Source organism: Lynx rufus, unplaced genomic scaffold (assembly GCF_022079265.1).
Source record: "Lynx rufus isolate CCGP_SWC_20201006 ecotype Redwood Valley unplaced genomic scaffold, mLynRuf1.p SCAF_4, whole genome shotgun sequence".
Classification (NCBI taxonomy): Eukaryota; Metazoa; Chordata; class Mammalia; order Carnivora; family Felidae; genus Lynx; species Lynx rufus.
In genome coordinates, this window is record NW_025814856.1 from 121013606 (window position 1) to 121034907 (window position 21302).

A 21302-nucleotide genomic window follows, 5' to 3' on the forward strand; every position below is an offset into this window, starting at 1 on the left:
GGAGGCCTTAGAAAACCACCTGGATGGTTATTGTAAATTAAAAAAGGAAGAGATGCCACTTTTTTCTGAATAATTTTTAATACTAGGTTTATGGCTGGGTACATGTGATAGTCATTACAGCTTATTTAACTCTGAAATTATCTGGCCCCTCAAACTCCCCTGGGACCGAAGGAATCATGGGTCAAATTTTAAAAACAACGTCTGAAAAAAGATGATATGCCTTTCCTTAAGGAGAATGAATTCAAACCTATAAGAGAAAAAAAAAAGAAAAAGTCAGCTCTCTCTAGGAAGGATCTCTATCGTTTCTTGTATTTTGCTGTGTCTGTGTGTTTTCAGGCGTTTGAGCTCAGAAATTCACCCAGGCACACAGTTTACTTTAGTCGGCCCTTGCACCCTTCAGTCCTGCCATCCAAGCTGTGCCTTTTCTAGTGGGGTTGTTTTGGAGATGGTCCAAATGCATTCTGAACCCTGAGCTCAAATCTCAGAGGCTTCTACTTCTTTGGAGCCGAACATTTCATCAGGAGCTGGGAGTATGGGAGTGAGTTACACAGAACAGCTGCGCGGTACCCACCACCCTCTCCCCAAGGATGACAAGGAAAGGAGGGTGTTGCAAGCATTCCTGAGCAAGCCAGCTAATCTGGAGGCCGAGCCTGCTGGCCGGGAGCTACTTTCAAGAAGGCTCCCGCTGGAATTACAGCATCTCACAAGTCCTATCTGCAAAGTCCTCCTTCTTCGGAAGAGTGGCTAGGACATGGAGGGGGCTGCAGGGGCGGGGGGGGGGGTGAGAGGGAGAGTCAACGAGAGGGCCAGATGGGTGAAAAAGGAAGCTCTGGAGTTGGGGGGAATTTCCTTTTGGGAACAGGATATTCTCTATCATTAGCTGCTCACAGGAAGGAAAATGGGAAAGAAGGGTTTCTTTTCAAGTGGGGAGAAACCCAGCAGCCAGCGAACATGCCTGATTTGGAATGGCAGGGCCGGCCGGGTACTTACGTTTGGACCGGCAAGTGCAAATGTAAATACTCAGACCCCTTTGAACTCTGAAACTGTTTGCAGCTCAGGCCAGCACTCCAGCGAAGTTTTATTGGAATGCCATTGTGTCCTGGCACCTTAATGCTGTAGAGGCATCGTCGTCAGGTACAGGGCTCTCAGAGTCTGGCTGGGTTATAGAAGCTCTGAACCCCTTGGTCGCACCACTCACTGATCAGAGGCACACTCACCGTCTTGGAACCTCCCAGCCAGCCCCTTCCTCCTCCTCCTCTTGGCAGAAGCGAAGATGCTGTGTTTCAGAAGTCTGTGCCTGGCTTTGGCCAAAGCTGTCATTCCCTTTGTTACTTACACAGAAAATGTAATCCCTTTATATCATCTTTACCTAGAGCGCAGGGTCCCTTTTACCTATTTCACTGGAAAAAAAAAAAAAAAAAAAAGGACAGGGACCCTCTTTCTAGCAGCTTCACCCTGCCCCCCGTGATGTTGTCTAAGAAAGATCCTAGACGGAGCATTTTCCCATTGAGGTTACAGGAAGACGGCAGTTTGGAAAACTTCTACCGCATATCCATTTTGAGGTGCCTCAAATAATAACGTAAAGAAAACATTTAAATACGAAAGCTAAGGTGAGGATGGGGGGTGGGGGAGGGTGTTGCAGAGAGTGGAGAAGGCAAAAGCAGGCTCCTTAGCTTCATATTAACCATCACGGTCAATGGCTCCTGTGAAAGGGAGACGGTAGTTTATATAAAATCTTGTCAACCTACCTCGAAGTGGAAAGAAAGGCTCGTAGGAGTGATTGAAGAGTTTGTTTTATTTATTCCCTGCATCAGAAGAAAAATCAAGAGCTGCTTGGCGAGTCAGACGTAAATGAGTTATACAGGCCACTGACATGGTGGACCAAACTTTATAACAACCACATTTGCCGCTGTCAGGCCACAGGCTTCAGTGGCGCCAGCTGTAATTACGGCTGATCACCTTTAATTCAGAGCTGCCTGCCTTGATAAAGGTGTCACAGCAGCAACTGTGGCATCAGCATCAATTGGGGATGTCATGCTCCAGGCAGACGGCTGGAGAAAGCTCTTCCCCACCCCAGCCCCCAGGGTCAGGCAGACGGCTGGGCAAACCTTGCTTTTTAACTCTTCGCCCTGAGTGCAGCAATATTCCCTGAAGCTGTGATTTAAATTCCAAGGGACTCAGATTAACAGCCCTGTCCCCAGCAGCAGAGATCTTTCATAAACGGAGAGATTTCTCTGAACTGCGGAGTTTAGGAGTTGGGATCCTCTCCGCTTGGCAACAGGAGACGATACAAATGTTTGTAGCACCTATTCAGTTCATGGGTCACAAAACCAATGACAGGCAATAGACTCTGGCAAAAGCTATGATTATTTTTGAAAAAAAAAAACAAAAACAAAAAACACAACCCCCAAACCAAAAAAAAAAAAAAACCAAACCTTGCAACCCCACGCCTTTCTTCTGCTTTTGTGGTATTTAAAAAAAATTCTAGTGAACTTCCCATTTTTTCAAAATCACATTTTTTTCTCCCTTTTTTAAAGGAGGCATTGAAGGGTGAGAGGAAGATTGAAGGGAGAGAAGGTAGGGTAAAAAAGTTGTGCTAACAAAGCAGCGAGTCTCTGGACTGTTCTAGGTAAAGTCCTGGGCAGAAGTGTGAAGTGAAGGATAGAATTTGCAGTTAAAAGGGCTTCACTGCTGTTAGTGAAGTGATGTTTGACTCCCCCCCACCCCCCCACCCCCCTTCCACCACCACCCCAGGCTGGTTTATCCTCACTCTGTAATTAAAGGAGAGACACACATACTGTTTGTTCTCCCTGTATCCTTTTAAACTCACAGACAGCCCCACCTGCACTGGTCCCCCCCCCCCTCCCACCCCACCCCCAGCAGGTAGAGGAACAGATAGCTTGTCTTTCATTTTGAGGATGGACGTGTTTTAATTCCCTCTTCCTTGGACAGCTCACCTGAGAGAGTGGGGTGCTAATCTCAGAAAGACAAGCTTTGTGTTTTGCGACCAGGGAGGGGGACCTTTTCCCTTCTGCCCAGCACAGGCCGGGGGGGAGAAGCCACTATGATTTCCCAGTTCTTGATGGCTTCAGACGCAGGCGCGTGTTTGGCCCCAAAGTGGGGCTGCCCTTGCTGACAGGGAGGTCAGATGTGAGAAATCTCTGGAGGGCCGGTGGTTGGCATCCAGTGACAGAAAATCCCATCCAGCTCCAGGAAAAAAAAAAAAAAAAAAAGGAGCCTTGAGCAACGGAAACCGTGTCACCTGAAGGAAAGCTTGGGCTGGGGACCTGTCTTGGTTGGTCAAGCCCTGTCCTTCCAACCTGATGGTTCACCCACTGGAACTCCACCTCTGCTGGTGTCTCCACTCCTGTTTCCAAACGCGGGGCCTTTTTTTTTTCTTTTTTTTTTTTTTTGTAACCAGCATATTGTATTTAAATCGGAACCAGTGGACCACAGAACCCCCAGGTCCCTCTCTGAGTACGAGGCAGCTGTTGGGCCCTCCCCAGGCGGCACTGTTTCCCCCTCTGTTTACTCGTTTCTAAGGGCAATTGCACCACGAAGGCTCCCTGAGTCTGGAACTCGGCCTGGGGCTGTTTTGGTTACATTGAAGTTTTTGCTTCAGTTCTGCCAGATTTAAATGGTGACTTCACCAGCACTGAGCTAAAAAGGAGAAGGGGGAGGAGGGCGAGCCCAGGAGAAAGAGCGAGCAAGTGAGCGAGCCGGAGGGAGAGAGCCAGAGCTAGGCGCAAGAGAAGGGCCAGCGCATTACATCATCGCTTGGCCTGGAATCAAGTGGGAAGGATATGACTCACTCAGGCTAGTTAAGCTTTGGCTCAAATTCTACACACACTCATTCCAGAGCTCTCATGTTCTGCACCTCAGGAGGGAATTCAGCCTCAGTGATGTCCATGAGGTTTGTTTTTAATTTTATTTTCTTTTTTCCCGATTTTATAGAATTTTTTTTGCCCCTACCACCTTCTTTTCTCCAGTCTTCGTTCCCCCTCCTTCTCTTCTTTTTCTTCCCCTTCTCCCCTTTCTGCCCGTCTTTGTTTCTCCTCTTCTTCCTTCTCCTCTTTCCCCAGCCCCTCCGCTCCTCTTCGTGTCCCGAAGAGGCATTTCTTTTCACTTTGATAAGAGTTTTTGTTCTAGCACAGCGACCTGAATGAGTTGAACCGAGGCCGGGGTTGGGCCAAAAAAAAAAAAAAAAAAAAAAAAAAAAGGCAGAGCAAGCCAGAGCGACAGGAGCAAAGAGGCCACAAATAAAAAGCGAAGCGAGAAAGAGCAAACTCGGGCGAAGTTTCTTTGCGGCGGTGTCGCTCCTAATCGGAGGAGACAGGGAGAGAGTTAAAATGCAGGAACCAATCGCTTCAATGGTGATGTAATGCAAGAACCGCAGGGTAGTTAAGTAATGTGAGAGCAAGGGGGTCAGGGATGCAAAGCATTTACCTGCTCTCAAGGGGTTTTCAGTTTATTATCAATTGCAGTGACTGTAACTAGCTTCAGACTGCAATCTCTAATTATTCACAGACGCCCCTTTTTTATCTTTTATTATTAAAAGTAAAACTATATTATGGTATTTAAAAAAACATGATATTATCACAGCTGTGTATTATTTTCCACCAGGATATTCTCTCTCTCTCTCTCTCTCTCTCTCTCTCTCTCTCCCTCTGTGTGTTTCTTAAATGGCTCAAAACGGTTGTCTTTTCAGAAGGTCGAAGTGAAGTGATGGCGTGGGGGGGGGGGTGCTTTCTGAGTGTAACTGGTGAATTGCAAATGCCTGGAAAAGGATTCGGTGTGGTGTGCTATTGCATTTATTATTAAGAATAGACTGTAGGCTTTTACAGGAATAGATGCCGAACGGCCGAGGTAGCGGCCGTCTTTTGCCCATTATTTCAGCTCCTGTGAACAGCGCCTGTGCGTTTGCCTGAGGATTTTAACTTTCTGTTGTTTTATGTGACAACTTAAGCCAGTGCTATCGCCGGGACTTCTGTGTTCTTGAATTAATTTTAAGGTGATATGCCGGGGTTGTGGGAGAGATGATGAAAACTTCCTGATTGATTTGTCTGGACCCAGCCAGTTAATGTTGGCGAGTCAGGAATTAACACTAAATAAATGGAGAGAAGGGCAGACGATGCTGTTCTTAATGCTTCCAGGATCTTGTGTACCCAGAGAGAGAGACTTATATTTTGAAAATTACTACCACATTTCTGTGTGTGTCATAAAATATATTTAATGCTGTGTTGCACTGCTCAGGCTGAGAACTTTCTGAAACCATCCGGCATCATTATATAGTTACCAACTGAAGCCCTCTACAACTAGAGACCCGGCCCCCCTGAGAGCAGTCCTGACTCCTGGCTACTCCAAAACTTCTCTTTGCTCATTTCACTGTGATCACCATACAGTGAGATGCATAATGAGGCCTGGGGCATGTATCAGAGAGGTGTTTACGTTTATTTGTTGACTGCATGTTTTGCATATAATTGATCGTGACTTTTTAAGGATCTTCTTCCCTCTCTCCTTTTTTGGGCAGTGATGGAAGGGGCAGGGAAGGTAGAGGTAATTTTTGGAAGCAACAGCATGGTGTGGTGGAGGTCAAGAGGCCTGAGTGCAAATCCTGATGACCTTGAGCAAATCACTTAAAGCATCTGGGCTTCATTTTGAAATGAGGGAGCAGACAAGGTGGGCTGTAAGCCCCTCCCCCACGTGTGGAACCAATCTGAGATGGTCTCTGAAGTCCCTTCCAGCTGGAAAGTTCTGTGTCTGTGTCTGTGTCCGTGGTCTGTAAAAGTTTTGCTAAAAGGTATTTGGCATAGCCTTTCAGAGGAAAGTACATTTGAATTCAAGATGCATTCGTGCCTTCAATGAATGGAGGAGGGTGAGGAGAAACATGTCTTTCTCCACTTTGAAGATCGTTTTTTGTTTTTGCTTTTTGGCATGATGATTCCTCTTGTGAAAGCCTGGGTTTTCAGATGCTACCTGCAAGGGGTCCTCAAAGAGAGATGATTATGTAGGTGAGTCTGTCAGAAAGAGTGGCAGAATAGCGAGGGAGAATTCACTGATCCTGCAAGTTTCCCAGATGCATAAAATGATGCTGAAAGTGCAGCAGACATGTATGTTTCATTCACTCATAGTGATACAGAACAGTATTTGTAATGAATTTATTCCCCCCAAAAGATTACATGATTCTTTGATATGTTTCAGTAATTTTATTTAAAAACATTTTTTTAAGTCTTATTTATTTTGAGAGAGAGAGAGAGAGAAGGAGTGGGCAGAGGGGCAGGGAGAGAGAGAGAGAAAGAGAGAGAGAGAGAGAGAGAGAGAGAGAGAGAGAGAATCCCAAGCAGGTTCTGTGCCGTCAGCCCAGAGCCCAATGGAGGTGGGGGCTTGATCTCATGAACTGTGAGATCATGACCTGAGCTGAAATCAAGTGTCAGATGCTTAACTGACTGAGCCATCCAGGCTCCCCAGGTTCAGTCATTTTAACACAAACTCAAGTTTTTAGTTGAGATTGCAGGCTACATTTTAAAACTTCAGAGAATGTGAAAGGCAAAACTTTTGTGCTTCTTAGAAAGATGATTTTCCCAAACAATATCCCCATTCTTCAGCCAAATTCCAGGGCCGTGGCCTTATTGTAAAGTATTTCTGGACCAGGCTTAATTGTGCATAGGGAGAAGGGCCACAACTATGCCTATCTGGGGGGAAGAATTATCCGGAGCTGAAACGAAACCACCGGTGAAGGTTATTAGTCATTGTGCAAAGTTTGATGAGTGCCAAATGTGTGCTTGAGACTCTTCAGGAATAAAGAGGGCATGATTTCTTTTTTTAGAGCATTACAATCTCTGTTGACTTGGCTCTGAGTTGTTCACCCATAATCAGAAATGTCCTGCTTACAACTGACAGGGAGGCAGGGCAAGGAGCGTGAGCCCAGCCGTGCTCTTGGGTCAGAGGAATATGGTCTCACTTCATCCCCAGGGTGGCCCGAAAGGGTTAAGAATCAAAGAATCGTCAGCTCCACTGTCTGGAGATTGTTTTGTTTGAAGTTTTTGGTTTGAGTATTGTTTTTGTAATTGGCATTTTTATTGAGAGAACTGTTGACTTGTGTGCATTTGTGAGAAGTAATAGTGATCCCACGTACCTTTAGCCGGTTGCCCCCAGCGGTGACATCTTACAAAACGATAGTAAATATCACAGCCAGAGTACGGACATTGCTGTGATCCGCGGCCCTTATTCAGTTTTTCTGGCTTTGTTTATGTGTGCGTTGTTTTTATCGGTGTGCAAACTGAGGGCCAGACAAGCTCTGACCCCTTGAGTTCATGCCACACTAGGTCTATCTCATCATCACTGGCAAACTTTCCACCACCATCACGACTGTTGGGGGCCTCGTGTCAGCACTTGTCAGTGGGGAATCTTGGTGACATTGTCTATGTTTCACCTTCTTTTGGGGCATGGCCTGAATGGCCCCTTTGCTCTCCATAGGGGTCCCTGGGACCATGCCTCACATGTTAGCAGGTGAAGGGGGAGGCAAGGCAAGGCTCTGATGGCACAACAGAAGAGGCACAGATGTGTTCCCTCTGTATGCAGGCACGGAGCTGAGAAATGCCAACTGTCCATGCCTGAGCTTAACCACAGCCAGTGCTAAACGCCGCATTCTTCCTCTTGCCCTCTCATCTTTGCCCTGCTGGATACATCTCTGGCACCAGGGGTCAAGCATCTATTGATCAGAGAAATCGTGTAGGGTTTCCTGAAAAGAGCACGGCCTTTGGGGTCAAAAGGTGCCTGTGTTCAAATCACTTTTCCACTTACCAGTTGTGTGACTTTGGCAAGCCACTTAAAACCTCACTGTGCCATAGTTTCTATCTTCTGTGTAAAATGAGGGTAACCATGCCTACCATGGGAGTTGGGAGGGGTGGAGATCTCTTTTAAGATCTCACTCACAGCGTGCAGTGGGATCACAGGAAGTCAAGTCTTAGCTCCTACTACAATGAGAATGGCCGTAAAGGCTTCTCTGGGAGAAGGCTCTGTGCAGGTAACCAACTTCAGACTCTAACTGGGCCGCTTGTTCACACATCACTCAGCCTTCTTCCTTCGCTTGCTTGTCTTCCCTTATGCTCCTTTTTATCCAGAAAAGCAAGCAGGTCTGAGATCATATCAGGTACGAGAGAAGCAAAGGCACCATTCACATTAAAGCGAGGTGAGGACTGACAAATTGCCAGCACCCCGAGTGGAGGGAGAGATGAAAACGGGGGAGGTTGGGGAGAAGACTTACGTCCTCATTCATGCTCAGCTGTGGCTTCGTGAATGGGAAATGAAGTGTAATGGAGGTGAGTGATTTCGCTCCTGAGAACTGGATTCTATTCCTGGCTTGAATACGGGGTTTAGATCTGAGTGCCGTATGGGTGCAGTGTGTATCTTGAGAGTTGGGTGAGGCTGCTTAAGCTTGCTGCCTCCCCTCATGTATCTTCTCTGGTGGTCAAATGGTGTTTGGGGACCGAAGAGAAGGGGATTTCAAAGGTGGCAAGTGGAAAAGTACTGTGATGGCAAGGTTCATGGAATCGTAGCGGTAATGGGGCTCAAAACGTTACCTCCGGGGCTCCATTCGAGGATCCCCGAGTCTATGCTGGAAATGGGCCCCAGGCTGTTGCAAGTTGTGTGATAAAAATGTCTTCTCACATTTTATTTAGTTAAGTGTTGGTCAGGAAGGCCAGGTCATTAAGAGGCAGAGATTAGTATGGACTGATGAGAGAGAATGAGCACTGTCATGTGCCTGATAGAAAGTGGGATAGTCAAATCTGGAACTGCACTAAAAACAAAAACAAAAAAAGAAGCGGGGTCCCTGGGTGGCTCAGTGGGTTAAACATCCAAATTCGGCTCAGGTCCTGATCTCGTGGTCCGCAGATTCGAGCCCCGCGTCGGGATCTGTGCTGACAGCTCAGAGCCTGGAGCCTGCTTTAGATTCTCTGTCTCCCTTTCACTCTGTCCACCCCCCACCTACCCACGCTCTGTCTCTCTCTCTCTCTCTCTCTCTCTCTCTCTCTCAAAAATAAATAAACATAAAAAAAAAAAAAGAAGCAGTGGTTTGAACACTGGCTTCTGTTTTCTGCTCCCTTTTTGTCTGGTTTATATGGGCCTTTGACCTTTGGAGGGGACTCCTTTGCACTGGACTGCAGAAAGGTGTGAGTGCAAGTACCTGAATGAGTGATCATAGTCCAGGGATGTGGGGAATAGCTGAGAGGAGGAAGGAAAATGAGTGGCATTGATAAGGGTGGGTGAAGCCAATCAAAATTCTGTGGTCTAAATTTGTGTGTGATTTGTAAACAGTCTTTCCTAGTCTTCTTAGAGAGTACCACCAGTGCTTAGAGATTTATGTATTTCATGAGTCTCCGTTGCAACAAACCGGGTTCCCTGGCTACTTACATCCCTGAAAACTGAAATTGACCTGCCTTAGAACTCCAAAGCCCACTACATAGTACATATACACTTTATAACAAGTCCATACATCTTTCTTCTTGCACTTACGCTGGCAAGAAAGCTTATTTAATGACTGATGAAGCAACACTGTCCCCAAGAAGAATTAATCAATAGTCCGCAGTCATTATGGAGAGCGCGACAGTAGTTCTACAACAGACGAAGCCCATCCAGCTATCAGCAAAGTCTTCCTTTCCTCCACAGAATACCAAAAGTTGAATTCTACCTTATGTATGATTTCTTTCTTTGGCGTCTGAATGACTGCAATAGAACTGGATGTGTCCAAAAAAACAAAGCCTGGAAAAAATAATAATAAGGCTCCAAATGAATGCCAAGGTATCTGTTAATGCACAGACTCAATCACTCATCTTAATGGGAGATGGAAATGAGGCCAACGGGCTGTGTTACATAAGCTGGAATGCCTACCATGAGTTGCTGTGTTTTAGGAGCCCGTGGACTTTTTTTTTTTTCCTTTTAAATCAAAGATCTTTGAAGAATTGAAGTCCTATTAAGCTGGACATGTGCTGACATGGCAGAGAGGCCAGCTTGGCCTCGTCTAGCCTGTGGACCTCTTGGCGGCCCCCCTGGCTTTGCCACTCTGCCCTCGGTGGGGTCCATGTTACTGCTAAGGGAAGGTCTGTGAAGCAAGCTCTTGTCAGAGGTGGAACCCGTTGATTCGAAATCTGATACGGCCCATGTGATTGTGCCCTATGAATTGTGTTGGAGTCAGATCTGTGTTCCAACTCTGGCTTTGCCACTTGCTAGCTATGTGACTGTTGACAGTCTGTTGAAAGTTTTGAGCCACATTTACTTCATCTACGAGACAGGGTCTGTGAAATGGTGACTATAAAGCACTCAGCATAGTAGATGTTCAGTAAATGTTAGTTATTTAATAATGGGACCAAATGGGACCAGTTGACATTTTTGGAAGTCTGGATAATGATACATTTGGGGCATCAGTAAGGTAAAGAGAAATGCTGTCATTCAGCAGTTCCTTCCCTGACAGGTAAACTGAGTCACAGAAGGCGGGTGAGACTGTGAGCAGTAGGAGAGGGGAGAGGAGAGTCCTATTGTGGACCCTGTTCTGTGTCACCAGACCTCTTCACTGGCCAGAAAATGAGGTCTCAGATCTTTCTGTAAAGCAGTTTATTTCAGTGCCAAGAAGAGGCAGGTCTTACCCACTCCCCCCCCCCCCCCCGCCCCCAACCCCCACCTTTATCTAGTTAAGTAGTAGGTTTCTTTTTTAGATGGCATAAAGCAGGTTTCCTTTTGCATCTGTGTCTTCTTAACCTTCTTATTTGTTTGAATACTTCAGTCAGCTCAGCCGCAGTGCAATAAAAGGCTGATCTTCTTTAATTCCTCGGGAATTAATCATAATAACAGCAATTATGATAAACCCATTTAGTGTAAATGTAGATGTAAATTACTTTTGCGTTGCATTTTCGCCTTCACTTTGCTCTCAGGCAGTATCCACCCTTACACGATTGCACAGTGGCCTCTCTCTAGCCACACCATTTTTCTGAATTCCCTTCTTGACCTAGCTTGGAACATGGCTGCTTTCTGGCCTCTTCTTTCCATCCTGGGCAACGAGGAAGCTTCAGTGTACAGGTCACAGGGGACGTCAGCTCGTTAGGCTTCCCTCTCACCATCCAGAACTTCTTAGCGGTAGAATAATAATCCCATAATTCTAAATGCATCGATAAGGCAGGAACCCTAGAGATCCTTCAGCAGAACCGTTCATTTTGTAGATTCAGAAATCGAGGCCACCTGAAGATGTGGTGAATTATCCAGTATCCATACAGCAGAGAGATGAATTATCGTAAAGCTATTTGGTGGCAGGGCCAGGGCCTGGCTCGGATGCAGGGAGAAACACATGTCTGCCCCGCCAGGCTATTGGGTTTCCCAGTGCCAAGAGCTCCATCTTCTTGCTCAAGCGTATGCTTTTTCGGGCCTCTTTTGAGTTCTGGCTCCTGGGGAGGATGTGGTGGGAGAGAGCAAAGAAAGACTCAGATGAGCAGGGGCACAGGGGAGACCGACCAGCTGGCTTCGAGAAGCTCAGAGTCATTCAGGCACCTAGCAGTACAGTGACTCCACCCTCCGGTCTGGAGGGAGGGACGGGGAAATAAATGGACAAGATAGCTCGCTTTCCACCTCCGGCCAAAAGCTCCCTGGTGTCTCGTTAGTGGGTGGGGCGTGCTGTCCCTGGGCCATAAATGAGATGGGGTAACCGTCCAGGAGTCTGGCTCTCTGCTTCCCACCACTCTCGCCTTCCTCCCTCTCCCTGCACCAGCTCTCACTGCACTGAGTGCGTGTCTGATGAGGACAGAGTTTGGAATCCGCCCCAGAACCAGCACCCACCCACCTGCAGGATGTGACCTCTGGGCTCTGAAACTCGCTGCTTCCTCCCTCTTCCTGCCCACCTAGGGACCGGTTTTAGACCACAATTCCCAACACAACCCACTTCGCACTTTAATCCCAAAGAGACTCAGGCACTCTGTGACCACAGAAAACTTGTCACTTCATTACGATTCTGAAAAAGAGAAAAAAAGAGAGAGAGAGAGAGAGAGAGAGAGCAAAGGGTAATTCATAGTTGTTTTAATGACTTTGCATCCTTTCCCATGGAGGCAGCTTTCAGCTGTTAGGCACAAAGGATGCCAGCTCTGACATCTCACAGTGTGACGGGGGCAGCGTTTTTCATAATGCTTTATCACAAGATTCTTCACAGCCAGTTAACCCAATTAATCTTCCCACAGTAATTATCCAGGTGCTGTACAATTCGGCTTCCCTGAAGTCTCCAAAGCTCTGCTGTGTGAAGATGAACTATTATGCCTCCCGACCTTGAAAGGATGTTTCTAACTAATTAATGATTGTTAAGTGCTTGGAAAATGCACTTTGGAAATATGCTGGTGCTAATATGTCTGAAGCTCCCCCTGTGCTGTTGCACAGGATGCAAGTTGGAAATCATTCCTGTCATTTGTAAATCATATCAGGAAGAAGATGACCCTTTCTTTTCTCGGCTACGTATCTGGCCCCCCTCCCTTCCTGCCTCCACCACACATTTGTTCTTTGTCCATTTCTCCTCATCTGTGAAATAACCATCTTTGGTGCAATAGGCTAGTGATTCATAGGATTTCCTCCGTGAGGTGAGAAGTATCATTCTGGGTCTGTTTAACCGTGTGGTCTTTAATGAGGCAAACTGAAAACTGCTAATGGCTGAACTACGAGTAAAAGAGACATGTTTTTTTGTTTTGTTTTGTCTTGTTTTGCAGGTGGTAAAGTGGCTTTGAAACTTTTTTGATATGAACGACAGTAAGAAATATTTTATCTTGTAGCCCAGTATCCTCACATGTGTGTGTTTACGTGTGTGTGTGTGTGTGTGTGTGTGTGTGTGTAGTTTGATGAAACAGTACTTAATTTTTACTGCGTATGACGTTCTTGGATATCTGATATTCTATTCATTTTTCTGAGATACTAGTCACATCAGATTGAACTGATTTTACCAATTCCTCACCAACTGACCCACTAATGAACTACGTTCAGAGTTGGAAAAGCATTGACATGGTAGACACGTCACAAGAATGATGGACAATGGTCAGGAGACCCGGGGCATGTTGCCAGTTCTGTCCCAACACTCCAGGATTCCTTCCCCAAACCTTGGGGTCCTCATATAAAATTAAGGTATTTGTTTTTAAACAAATTTTAAACTGGATTTACTCTCCAAGTACTTTCTGGAAAATCCTCTCATTTGGAAGCCAAGCATGGAAGACAGAGCCCCCACTGGCCCGCAGCTGCTCCCTTAACTCACGTCTGCGCCTCTTCTCAGGAGCCCTTGAGACTCCAAATTTCATAAGTCTCTTCTAGTGCTGGAATTCAATGACCATTTTATCTCCTAGGTAATAGATTCATCTCACGGAACACACCAGGTTTTACTTCTGTTGATTCTGAGCTGGGATTCTCTATTGGGGATCTTCGGAACCCATGGGAATTTTTGCTCTAGGACCATAGTTGTACCCCGAGTCAGTTTTTAGCTTGTTCTTAGGCCCCATGGTCTAGGCTTCTCCAGGGAAGAAGGAGTCCGAAAGGTCTTTGGCAGATGCATGAGCAGGCAGACATGTGAGGACCTTTATTTATGCATCGTGTCCACAATTTTTTTTTTTTTTGCCTCCTAAATTCAGCAGGTTCCTGCTTTTTAACACAGCTCAAATCATTTGGCTTACAGCTGGTAAAATACAATTTTCTGGTTCTCAGAAAGAAAGACTTTTCAGACTTATAAAAAGAGAAGCTCATAAGACTTCTTGAACATCAAATAGCTCTTACAAAACACCATTTTGATGAGTTAAGTGTAAATGAATCAGAAACATACGGATTAAATTTCCCTTGAAAGACACATGGGTTTAAGAATTAAGGGGGGAAAGTGCTTGGCAAGATGGATTTCAGGTTTTTGCCAAACCTCAAAATGTTTGAAAAATGGTTTGAGACATTTTTACTGAACGCAAAATGCCACGGAGTTCACCCATCCCAGACATAATAGCGAATCTTTTTGACAACAACTTTATGACAAGAAAAAAGGCCTGTGGGGCTTAGCCATTTTCTTAGTTCTCCTTCAATAACCTCTTCTTCCCCCTCACCACCCCTGCCCCCTGAAAAAAAAAAAAAAACCTTTATAAGGCTAAGAGAACTGTCTGATTGACAAACTAAAGTTTCAAGTTGGGCAATTACCAGAAAATAACCCTACAACTCAAAAATACTTGGATTTTTTCCCCCTACACTACCCAAAGTCAATTATACCATTTTCTAAGTGGAATAATACACTCTAGGGATATGCACCATTTGATATATTTTATTCATCGGTGTCTAGAGCAATGCACGGTTATTCTAGTCATTTGTCTGACAGCATAATTCCAGCTTCTTTGGAGAGGGGAAGAAAGCCCACTAAAAGCAAACAGATTGGAGCGAAATATCCATTGGCTTATTAAAACAGCCACAGTGTGGAAATGCTATATATTATAGAGGCAGGGCATGGGTTGAGGTTTTCAAGTTGCTGGGAATGGTCTTGGAAACTTGAATTCTGTTATAGCTTCTCGATCTGATAAGCTGGTTGAGAGCTTCTCCACACTTCAGAATTCTTACCGGCCTGAGGAAACTCAGGAGCAACAGATTAAGGACCCAGGGATTGATCGGTTGAGAGCCGTACATCTTATGGATGAAATGGCTTCCAATTAGCTTTTACTAGCTATTCCTACTAGCTAGTCAAAAGGCGGCTGACACTTTTACAACCTCATTTTTCATATGCAAAAGCACAGAAGGAGTGGGTTTTGAGTGAGAGCTGCAAGCAAGTGAGAGTCTGGATGGGAAGGCGTGGGCTCGAAGCTACCTCGTCTCATGCCGTCTTGTTTCCTTTTCATAGTTAAGCTGGGATCACCAAGGTTTGTTTGCTTCCTTCCTTCCTTCCTTCCTTCCTTCCTTCCTTCCTTTGAAAGAAAGGGTGCATTCAGTGACTGCCAATATTGATTTAGAAACGAGGGGACAACAACCTACTTTTCAAAAGGTTTCAAGTCATATAGACCAAAAGAAAAAAAAAACAAGTAAAATACACACCAAAAAAAACCCCAAACCCAAAACAAACACACAAACAAAAAACTCCTATCTTTAAATCTGTATGTTTTAACTCTGTGCTAGAAATAATGGGGAAATCCGTTATTATGGATTATTTTGTTAGTGGAGCATTTGACACAGTGCTTTGAGCTAGGACCTTCCTCCCTAGGAACTGAAATTAATTTGTTGCAAAAGCAGCATCCAAAAGGGAGAGTAAAAGTCACAAGAAACACAGAAAACTACTTTCGGGCACCTCCAATGAAAATGCTGCATAAAAGTGATGGTTAAAATATATACCCACCCCTAACTCATACCCATCTAGCTTTATGGAGCTCAAAGTAAGAAATGGAAACTAGAAATCTGGGAGAGAAAACTCCAGTTATACCAACTTTCTGTCTTGAAAAAGGCTTCAGAATCAGTAAAAGTAGGGCCAAATTCTCGCTTCATTTTTACCCTTTCCAACGCAATTTAATATAGGGATAATAGGGCCAAGAAGGGCTTCTTTGATTCTGAAAAATGCTGAGCCCCTGCCTGGAGCTCCCAGCACCTCCCTGCTCCCACTTACCCCAAATCTCTTCCTTTATTCCACTGCCCCCTAATTCAAAAAAGATCAAATAGTGCAGAATAGCCTATCAAATGGCTCTCGTAGTTTGTAACTCAGCCATCTACAGAAAATACTGGAATATCAGTTTTAAAAATTCTAAATCTATGCATTTCTCAATTTGGCGTCTACAAGGGGATCAGCCTGAGTGAACGCACAGCAGAGAGCCTGTATTTCTAGGTAGGGATTGGTACCATCCAGAGATTGTTTTCATCTCACGTTAAGCTATGAACATCAGTGATTATTTAATATACTTTTGGCCTATGTTGATGTACTTTAACAACCCGCCTTGCACAGATGGTTAACTCAGATCGGAGCCCCTACTACCAATATTCCCTCTCCCTTACTCTCTCACACACACATACATGAACACACACACGTGTGTGTGTGTGCGCACACATGCAGTGCAGAGCTAACATCTCTTCTCTCCCGGAGCAGTTCCTTCATTTCTTCTTCTAGGACCCTTCCCCCCCAAACCCCCATGGTGTTAGATATCATTGCGGCTGGGGTGGGGGGGTTGTCCCATTACACCCATTATACTTACTTGCCTTGTGTAGTTCTCTTAATAGATGATGAGTTTCTTTCTTTCTTTCTTTCTTTCTTTCTTTCTTTCTTTCTTTCTTTCTTTCTTTCTTTCTTTCTTTCTTTCTTCCTTTCTGATGAATTTCTTAAGGGCCAGGATTATCTTTTATTCACTCCCAGCCCCCGTTCCTGAAACATAGCAGGAACTGAGTTAAAAAAGCAAACTTAAAAAAATAATTTTAGTTGTGTTTCTGTTGGATCGCATTTTTTATTGAAGCCACAGAAAGTAGGTGGGACTGAAATTGCTCCTTTGCAAGCCCTCTGGGTCCTCAGTTCTTGTAGAAAATGCAAGGAGTAAAAAAAATGTGGTGTAGTTTTTGCTCAGATGATGAGCTCCCTGCCTGATTTCTCCCCTAACCTATGTTTATCTTGATGGTCTTATTTATATCTATTTCCTTTTGACAAAAATAGCAGCTCCAAAAAGTGAATTTACCACACAAGGGATGATGCTTTTGACTTGTGTCTGAGTTCACAGAGGTAGTTAAGATGCTGTCCCTGCGTGTGGATATCCAGCTAAATACTCATTTTCTGAGTCATCTGACTTCTGAGTTTTCACTTTTTTAAGAGTATAATTAAGATAGGTTCCCAGGGATTAAAACACACACACACACACACACAACAATCCATGAGTAAAGCAGACAGTCTATATGTTGAGACCCATCCATATAAGGAGATCTGTGGGCATCTGACCAAATTGAGAGAAGCATTAAGAGCTATTCAAAACCTACTGAAATGTCAACACACTTTTGAAAAGGGTCCATTAGAGATGCAAATGTGTGGTTCCCTGATTATGATAAGCACGGGAAAGAAAACAGTGAAACCCATTAGGAGGTTTTGAGAACTGGGTTTTGAAGAGTGTGAAGAAGGCAACTCTAGTTTCTGCTGAGGGCTGGGCTTCATGTTTTCCCCTCAGTCCTCCTCTGCGTTTTGAACCATGGTTCTCATGAATGAAAGGACCCTAAAAATTCCTCCATTTTTGGATAAACCCCATTAACTCATCTGTAAATAGGCCAACATTGAAATTCCATCTATGCCAGATAAAATTCATTTTAATAAGATTCAGTTTCTGGATTGCAAACCATAACTTGTAAAGGATCTGACATCAGACACTCAGGTCAGGCTTTTGATGTCTTCTGATTTGTTCTTACGGGGATTTTTCTTATAAAAGGTTAATTGCAATTTAAAAATCTGTAATTCTTACGACATAGTTTTCTACAAATCAACTCACACTAGGGGTGTATTTCTATTTAATAACCATTAGGGCTTTTCTGTGAAAGTAACTGATTCATCTAATCGGAAAGACGCCTTTAATTCTGGCTGTCTTGTGTTGTTCACACATGACGTCAAATGATATTCATAGTAATGGATAAATTGGGGCATAATTTTTGTATAATCACTCTCAGTGTAAAAAAAAAAAAAGTAATTGATTTTTCCATCTTCCTTGATCTGGAAGGAATTGTATCAATTTCCAGGACGTCATAAAACAAAATATTTAAAGTATGTTTCAAATAATAATAAAAAAAGAAATACTTAACTTAATAAAGATGTGGAATTCATTTATGAAGAAAAACACTGGCTGTGAACCAATAGGCCAAAAAGTTTGCCAGAAGCCTGCAGCAGACCATCATTCCTGGATGTCCGCTCTCTCCCCATCACTCCTGAGCCCACACCATATTAAGGAAATGAATTTTCTCAGCCACACTGGACTTTGACATCACTGATTTTGTTTACTTTGTTTTTGAGTAAAAAACCCAGAAGATCTTTTTTCAGTGTTCTACCTTATAAGGAAAGCAGTCCAAGGCACATGTAACTATAGTTCTTCATGCCCTATTTTAACTGAAGAGGTTTTCTTGGCATATATATTAAACGCTTGGGAACCTTACATAAAAGTTATGGGTTTTGACCCATCTGGAGAGCCTCAACAATTGAAACCATTGGCAAAAATGGAAAACACTTAACTGTCATAAGAACAGTTGAGTGCTTCAACATTGACCTAAAAGCAAGAATTATAAGCCCTGGAATGGACATTTCCATTTGGCATTTTTGCTTTTGTGTTTCTCAAAAGAAATAGCCCCCAGCTTCAGAAAGATGGAAAGATCAACTACTAATAGCATGTAGGCAAATACTGTGGTATACACTTAATGTTAGATCAATCCTCTTAACTTCTAGAATTCTTTCTAGCTATATTATGGTATTTTTCCTCCTGTATCCAAATGGGGTAGAATATTCCAGTAAGTAAGCACAGATTTTCCCAGTGGTTAAAGGAAATCAGAATGATTTTACCTCTGGCAGTCAAAAGATATATAGCCCTGCCATCAGGGAGGTAGAAGTGTAATGGTAAAGACAGAAACTAAATAAATAATCATACCTATAAACATATTATTAGACATTGCACGAAGGAAAAACATACAGAGCTGTGAGACACTCTAAATAAGAGGCACCTTTAGTTTGGGGGTCAGAGAAAAGTTTAAGAAAGTGATATTTCAACTGAGACCTAAAGGATGAATAAGAACTGGCCAACAGAAGAGCAAATGGCTAGCCTTTCTAGGCAAAGGCAATAGGATGTATTAAGGCCCTGGGGTAGGAAAGAGCTTGGCATATCCTAGGGATTGAATGAAAGCCAGGATGGGTAAAACACATCAAGTCAGGTTGGAAAGTAGTACTATAGACATCAAGAGGTACACCATGTAAAGGATGATTTTATTAAATCCCAAATGCTGAGGGAAGCCATGGAAAAACGTTGAATAGGAAAAGTCATGATTAGATCATTGGTTCATGGAGATCATTCTGGCTGTAGTGCAGAGGACGAGGATCTTGGTAATGGACATAGAGCCAAGTGGATGGATTCCAGGTCTATCTGGGGGGTAGAGTAGATAAAACATAGTGAATGATTGGAAGTAGAGGATGAGGGATGTCAGAGTTAATGCCTAGATTCCACTAATTCATTGCATCCAATATATTTAAGGAAATATGGGACACTTCCTAGAGAAAAGAGCCTAAAGATGAGCACTGTGTTACTCAGGGTTCTTCAGAGAAAAAATAACCAATAGGATATGGAATACATATATAATAAAATTTGCTACATATATAATCACTTATATATAATTTATTATACAATCATATTATATATGATTTATTGTAAGGAATTGGCTTATGCCAATTCTGGAAGCTTAGAAGTCCTACTATCTGCTGTCTGCTAGCTGGAGTCCTAGGAAAGCCAGTGGTACAAATTCCAGTCCAAGTCCAAAAGCCTGAGAACCAAGAGAACTGATGTGTAAGTCTCTGTTCCAGGGCAGGAGAAGGCTGATGTCATAGCTCAATCAATCAGGCAGAAGGAGAGAGGGTGGGAGGGAAGGAGGGAGAGAGAGAGAGACAGAGAGACACAGAGACAGAGAGAGACAGAGAGATAATTCAACTTTTCTCCTTTATTAAAATTCCATTTAGAACCTCAGTAGTTTGGATGATGCCCACTCACCCCTTGGAGGGGGAATCTGGTTTATTCAGTTCACCCCTTCAGATGCTAATCGCTTCTAGAAACACCTTCACAGACACACCCAGAAATAATGTGTAACCAGCCATCTGTGTAGCCCATGGCCCAGTCAAGTAGACCCACAAAATTAACCATCCCAGGCACCATGGACAAGATCATCCATAGGGCTCAACATAGGCACTTAGGGAATGCTATCTTAGCTCTTTAGTAGGTAGGTCAAGCTAGCGTTTACTACTCAGTTTTCCCGACAACTGTCAGACTTGGAAGACTTTTGTCATTCTCAGAATGCCCATTTTTTCCCCAATCCCAATGGGGCCTGATGGCACCACATTGAACAGACAGAATCGCTTATTTAAGGGCCTGTCCTACCTCTCCTAAAGAATGGTATTCTGCTTAATAATATGTGACTAACTCTGATGCACAAAAGAGTGAAACCTTTATTTCACATGCTAATTAAAAGGATCCTTGTTCACATGTGAGAAGAAACCTCCCTCCTCTCCTACCCTTCAGCACCCCTGGTTCCTGCCTTTCTTTGCTAAATATGACCTGTACTCAGTGATCTTTGGAACCTGCCTTTTGTTGAAGGGTAGGGAATGTCCAAGAGAGGCCAGTGACAAGTTACTCATTTGTCCCACCTTTGAGGAAAGCCCATCCCCTACTGACGTGCTGCTTCTCCAAAATAAATAGTTTTGAGCTTCTCCACGAGGCAGGTTACCCACCCTTGATCATACCCGATTACATAACTTTCGAGTTGAAAAGGTCCTTGAAGATTATTGGTTCAGCCACCTTATTGTATACATGAAGAAATAGAAACTCTGAGGAGATCTTGAGGACACAGCCCAGGATCACCCGGCTGACACAGTGACGTGTCGCTGGGGTATTCGGATTCAGAGCTATATCATGGAGGGCTTGGTTACTTCACTGTACCTTTTTCTGGTCTACAGATTGGCACATTCTCTTCCGATGAGTGACTGACAGTCAGAGCCCTGAGGACAAACCAGACTCATTACAGATCAGTGAAGGGATTTCTTAGGGAATAGTCAACTCCTATGAGCAAGCATAATGTGGCACACGTCCTGTAAATGTACTGTCATTCACTTACAATTTCTCTTTCTAGTAGGGCTTATTGTCGATAGCTAAAATTGACATTTACTGTGACCATAACCCTACCACAAATTAAAATCAGACCCCAAGTCCCTCTGGGGAAGATGTTTATTAAGCTGTAGGAAGACATCTGAAATGATACCAAATTACATTCTAAACTTGAAACCCCAAATACCACATTTGTTTGGAAGTAGGAATAGGGCTGTCTGGGGAATAATATGGGAAACTGAGCAAGTCACTGTCGTTGGCAAATGCAAGGCCGCCAAGGAAGGGAAAAGTGCCTTAGAAGTGACGCCTTATATACAAACTCCTGTATGTTTAAGCCTAAACAAAATTTCCTTCAGAATGAACTTAAAGGAAAAATAAGCCCTTTAACACTTCATGCCTTTAAAGAACAGACATGGAATTTCCAGTTTATATCTACAAATACAGCAAGAACGAGGTTGGAAGAAGTATCCTAATAAA

The 21302-nt window shown here is 43.9% G+C and overlaps 1 protein-coding gene across 2 annotated transcripts in view; it reads left to right on the forward strand.

Moving 5' to 3' along the window:
• CREB5 (cAMP responsive element binding protein 5) overlaps nt 1-21302 on the forward strand; it is a 323528-nt gene that overhangs the window by 190998 nt on the left and 111228 nt on the right. The window contains exon 1 of one of the 2 annotated variants that reach the window (XM_047096508.1): nt 3679-3913. The exons of the other annotated variant lie outside the window; for it this stretch is intronic. Coding sequence (XP_046952464.1) covers nt 3867-3913 — 47 coding nt within the window. The 5' untranslated portion in view covers nt 3679-3866. Of the gene's footprint in view, nt 1-3678; nt 3914-21302 lie in introns of those variants that run through there. 2 annotated transcript variants of the gene reach the window in all.